The 5,679-nt window shown below is 41.8% G+C and overlaps 2 protein-coding genes across 2 annotated transcripts in view; both read right to left on the bottom strand.

Moving 5' to 3' along the window:
- Positions 1 to 4,386, bottom strand: part of LOC103522451 (catenin alpha-like) — a 4,857-nt gene extending 471 nt beyond the window's left edge. Inside the window, exons 1-2 of the mRNA XM_008487554.2 lie at positions 4,147 to 4,386; positions 3,716 to 3,800 (exon numbers count right to left, since the gene is read on the bottom strand). Coding sequence (XP_008485776.1) covers positions 3,716 to 3,800; positions 4,147 to 4,305 — 244 coding nt within the window. The 5' untranslated portion in view covers positions 4,306 to 4,386. The remainder of the gene's footprint in view (positions 1 to 3,715; positions 3,801 to 4,146) is intronic.
- A 117-nt stretch (positions 4,387 to 4,503) lies between these two features.
- On the bottom strand, positions 4,504 to 5,239 carry LOC103522452 (chromobox protein homolog 3-like; the record flags this gene model as incomplete). Its single annotated transcript, XM_008487555.3, has 2 exons — positions 4,504 to 4,839; positions 5,028 to 5,239. Coding segments are annotated over 2 exons (339 nt in total), but the record flags the coding sequence as incomplete, so codon positions are not given.
- Positions 5,240 to 5,679: the final 440 nt, after the last annotated feature.

Raw genomic sequence — 5,679 nt, forward strand, 5'->3', positions numbered from 1 at the left:
CGCCGACTTCTTCCTCTGGCTCTGAAGGCATACTGTCCATACGCTTCCGGCATTTGATGTAGTCACTGCACCGAAGTCCCGGCGGCCCGGCCCTAGTCGCCGGACCTAAACCCCCCGGGGGCCCTCTTAACCGCCGGCGAGGACCTGCTAAAAGCTACACTCAACTTCTAAAAAGGGGGAGGGGGGGGGGGGGTTGTTTATAGAACAAGGTCTAAAAGCCAGGACCCCCCTGCCAATGTTGGCCCTCATGAGGAGACCGATCCTCCTACAATTGGGTGCCCTCCATCGTGGCGAATCAGACGTCCCGCCTAGAAGTTACTCCTTCAGCCTTGTCGAATCAGGACTGACCCTGGGGAAAATTGTCCCTCATCTCCTCATCTGTCGAGGGAGGCTGACCCCTCGAAACTATGGGAACGTGTTCCAACTGTCCGCATGAGTGGAGCGAGAGTGTAAAAAAAGAGATTTGTCGGATGTTGGGTTAACAGGTCGCGGTTTTTGCTTGTAGTGGATAAATCCGTGCGTCTAAGCTCGTCGACGTGCCTGTTTGCGGCTGGGGGGCAGACATTGGTGGCCATTTGGTCCACTTCTTACACAAGTTTGTTAAGAAGTTCAATTAGCGGAGCCTTAGTCAAAGCGTCACCGTTTGGCAAGAACAACTCGGTGGGACATAAGTTAAGATGTGTGCGTATCCTTGGTAGGCATATTGTACCATGTATGATAGGAGGTACATTAGATTAACACACGGATCTATACGAGGTAAGGTAACCGGATGACTAAAGTACTAGTTAGACACCTCTTTAACGACAATACATAAGCTCGTATGTAAGATTCCGGATCATATCAAGACTATCCTTGGGATCCTGGCAAATGGATTAAATTAAAATAAATTAGATTTAAAATAGTTTCTAATTAATAGTAAATTTTAAGGGAATGTTAGTAGAATTTTCAAAGGAACCGACAATCCCAGCTTCTTAAATGCACGATAAAAAAAAGAAAGTGATATAGTGGGACTTCAAAAAAAAAAAAAAAAATTCGTTAACAGAAGACTGGTCGTATTCCTTGACGATGTCCAGAGATAACTTAAAAGCAGCGTAAAGAAAACGGAAATGCAGACTGAGAAATCACTAAAATCTAATAAGTTAAAGAGATTCCACTGGTTACTGAAGCATTCTCATTTCAAACAATGACGTGGTTGATTCGGCTCCAATGATAAAAAATAGTGAGGTGCCTTGACGATACCTACTGCTTAGGAGACCGTAGATAGTGTAGGTGACTTTCTATAAATGATAGCGTCCGATTGTTGAGAGGAAGAAGAGGAAGGAAGCGAGAGAGAGACACATTGCTGCCCCAGGCCAAGAAAGCAGTCGGGAGGAGTTGGTGGTTGATCGCCACTAAGCGAAACCCGACTTAGAAGGCCTAAAGACAGTGTTTTGAAAATGCCTATGCCTAGCGAAGCGTGAGCGGGAGGAACAATGGAAAGTTGCCGTTCGGGCGCGTGAAGTCGGGGGCGACCGATTGAGTGAGCGAGAGGCGTCAGGCTCGGTCCGGGTTGTTCAAAATGTGACACTGGCAAGCATAGGAAAACACATCTAATACATGCTGACTTGAGGTCTAGCAAGCCACTTGCATGGTGGAAGCGTCTGGGCTAAGGCGGATTATTAATAAAATAGTTAATATGGAGGTTATATGTTGGTTTTTTTTGTGTATATTAGTGTGTTTGTTGTTTTTCTGTTTATGTTCTTTATATATTATGTTTTCTTGTTCCTGTCTTATTTACTTTCTTTATGTATTTGTCTCGGTTTTGTTCTTTATTCTCGTCATTTGTTTTTCTTCTGTCTTTCGCTTCTAGTTTTCTTTGTTCTTTTGTGTTTGATGTCTTTTATTGTCTCTCTTTTTGTGATGTTCGCTTATGTGATGGTGAGTTTGTTTTTTTTGTTTTTTTGTTTTTTTTTTTTCTTATTTTTTTTCTTCTATGTCTTTCTAGTATTGAGATGTTGTTTTTTTTGTTTGTTTTGCCGTTGAAGGGTATCTTATTTGTCTTTGTTTTGCTTATCTATTGCTGTTTCTGTTTTGCTTTCCTGGCCTTAACTATTCTTTTTGTCTTTTTACTATGTGTTTTCGTTACACGTTTTCTTTTTTTGTCTTCTGTTTTATTGTTGTTCTTGCTTTTATTGTTTTTTATTTCTTGTATCTTATTGGCTTTCATAGTTTGACTCTTGCGGATTTCTCTAGTTTTTTTTTTATTATAGATTTTTTCTCTTGTTTATTTCGAAATATAGTGTCTCTTACATTTTCTTTTTCTTATGGTCATTCAATAAGTAGGTTGACACTCTGAAGAAAAGTCTACATTAGTAATGGTTCGGTGCGAGTCTTAGGGAGGGGGCGAGGAGATGGAAAAAGTCTACGACAGGTTAATAGAAGACTAAAGGACCGAGAGGTCGAAAAGAACCATTAGGTACCGACCTCCCTTTGAAAGTTGGTCGCCATCGTGGTTGAACCAGACTGATCCCCTCCGGGACGTTCTAGAGACCAGGACTCATAGGTACCGAGTGTAGCTTTTGGGGTTTTTTTATGGTGACGGGGGAGCACCGGAGTTTTTCTGGTGGGCGGTCAGCAAGAGGTTTATGTTAGTCACGCGGCTGTTTTTTGTCATTTGTTTTTAGGTAGGGGTGGGGTTTTTCTAACCGCTGTAGTTAATAACGATGGGGTGTCCTGGGCGGAATAATAAGGAAATATGCATGATGTAAAGAAAGAGAGTAACGGAGGAGACAAGAGGATGTATAGAGGTAAGACGGAAGTACGTAACCCGGCGCGCACCGAAGATGGGGAGTAACCGTGAGAGAAAGGAGATTTATAATGAAGACGAGAGGTGACGTAAGCCGGCGCGGGCGACAGAGTGACAGATGAGACAATTCGAACGTGCGGCGGGACGTCACTTGCGTGCTTCACTCTAATCTCCTTGGCTCCTCGACGTACTCTGCCCTCGGGTGCCGGCGGTTACGTCACGCGTCTCATGAGTGGGCATCTCCGTTGTCTCCCACGTACTCCCTTTGCTTGCCAAGTCTCGTTTCTCCTTCCTCTCAGCCGCCGGAGGCTAAACTCGGGGTGACGCCACGTATACCTGGTGTAACAGAGAACAGACCTTTTTTTTAAGAGGGTGAACTGAAAGTGCAAAGAAAGCAGTGGTTTTTTCACCCCACGCAGGAACTTCGACACTGTGCGCACCGTAGCGTTTGCAATGCAGGCGCTACCTTCTTCGCAGCTAACTACGGATGCGCTGCAAGCAGTGACATGTTGATAACAATGTCCTATTTGTTTTTGCTGTCACATTGATCGGCATCGTATACGGTAGATACTTTTTTGCAAGTAGCTGTACAACACTTATAATTTCACTTCCAATGAAAGGGTAGATATACCTTTATCCTGAAGTAAACTATTCCAGCCCAACGTAGGTTGTTATTATTAACGTTTTTCAGGCTTATTTTTTTTCTTTCTTATAAGTCACACGGTCATAATCACTCTTAGGATGTCAGACTGTAATGGTCAAATACAAATAACAGTATTCCAAGTAGGGCTACTTTTGGAAGCATGGTGAGTAGGCAACTGGTCGGGAATGGCGCGCGGCGCGACGCAGCCGCCAAGTCATCACGACGTAGCTGAGGATCTTTTCAGCTCCATCTGACGTTTTGGCGGCCGGCCATCAGCCTTCGGTGGCATTGCGGACCCAAAAGCTTTGATATTATCGAGGAGTTCTCCTTGACTGGAAGCGTTCTTGACCTTCTCTCAGAATCATCTTCAACCTGAGAGGCGTGAAAAAAATGACAGAGTTGATAAATTTTGATTCGTGACTTACTGGTGCAGTGGTCAAGATGTTCATCTGCTTATCAGGAGGGCATGGGTTCAACTCTGGCCAAGATATGGAGTTTTACTGTCAACAGTGTTTGAGAATTGTACAATACTAGTACTTAGTAGCCTACTTTTTTCCCAAATTGAAGCACATACAGAGAAGTGAACAACTCAATATTAATTTATACAAGGGTAAAACATACAAATTACCTAGGTACAAAGTTTTTTTTTTTTTAACTTATGCCTTTACATTGTGTACTAAATGTCTTGGGAACAACAAGGGGAAAAAAGGAAACTTACAACTCTCAAGGATTTCAGAAGTAAATGCACATCCACCATGTCAGCTAAAATCAAGAGTCTAGTCACGGCTGAAAGTAAGTTCCTTGCAGCTCGCACCATGTTTCCTCTTTTGAGAGAGGAACAAGGATCATCAGCGAATTCCCTGGCTGCTAAACTCATGGCATCTCCTGAAACAAGAATGATGAATAAATTTGTTTCTTGTACTGTCCTCCCAGACTCAATTTCAAGACACCAATTACCAGATAATCTGAGAGGAAAAAGAATATCTCGTTCCCCAAAATTTCTTGGTACCCATGTCCTACATAGGTATAACTCAAGTTCTGATTTTTATGACTTACAATCATTGGTACGCTGTGATATGGCACAATTAAATTTTAAAATGGAATATTAAAATATTTCACATCCAATTGTTTGACTGTATGACCAACCAGATAAGGAATATGTGCAAATATGTATTTGTCTAAACAAGCTAGGTAGGTACAAGCTAAATGTTGTGGACCCAAGTCCTACTAACAGACACACATTTTGTTAAATACCTATCATGGTACCTACAAACTTGGTTGTGCTTACTTCCTTTCATCCTGGGGTGTTGTATGCCATGTGAGCCTCTCTTCATAGAATTTGATGACAGCATGAGGTTCTTTCTCATTGCAAAGGGGGGCAGAGACCAGGTCTAGCTCATCACAGCCATCCCTGGAAATTTAGAAAAAAATTGTTGTGAAATTGTGACATGATCTCAAATATCCCTGAAAATTTGGCAAACAATCACAAGCTTTTCCTGAAAATTTAGACAAACCAGGTGAAATCCTGAAATGATGTCCTTTAAGAACAAGAGAAAGAAAAACTGTTCAATTACAAATCAGATTTTTTTTTTTTTTTACCATTTGACAAGGAATGTGAGTTGTCCAGTGACATCTGTAGCTCCTACTATCCTCTGTAGCTTGAGACCTCTGTCGAATCCATTTGGACCTGCATGTGCCTGGAAATTAAATAAAATTATCTCATTTGAACTCAAGGGAGCACATTTACAGCCAGGTGTACAAACTCTTGTTAAAATTTCGTTTTTTGACCTCTGAAAATGATTGGAGACTGTTCAGGATTACAAAGAATTCAACTTTTTTCTTCCATTTGAGTACCTATATCGTGAGCAATGGAAATACTACTTAAAAGTTTATGAAGAGCTGGTTGCTAGCAGCCAGTGATGCTCTATCCCATAAATAACAATTGTTTCTTCATGAATGTTGTCAAAACTAATAGCAGAATAGGGTTGCCAACCGTACGTTATTTTCCGGAACAATCCGTATTTTTGTCAAAAATCAAATGTTCCGCCGGAACACACCTTTGTTCCGGTTTTTTCCAAATCTATGGAAAATACGGGAACTGACTAATAAACAGAAAAAAATTCCAAACCCTTAGCTGTTAGGTTTTCCGAATGGATTGACCTCAAGAATATATACCCTCTTCTTCGCCTTCCATCTTGCTCTTATCCTCCATGGCAAATCAGATCCCCTCAGTTTGAGAAAATTTCAGGCT

Source organism: Diaphorina citri, unplaced genomic scaffold (genome assembly GCF_000475195.1).
Source record: "Diaphorina citri unplaced genomic scaffold, Diaci psyllid genome assembly version 1.1 scaffold8594, whole genome shotgun sequence".
NCBI lineage: Eukaryota > Metazoa > Arthropoda > Insecta > Hemiptera > Psyllidae > Diaphorina > Diaphorina citri.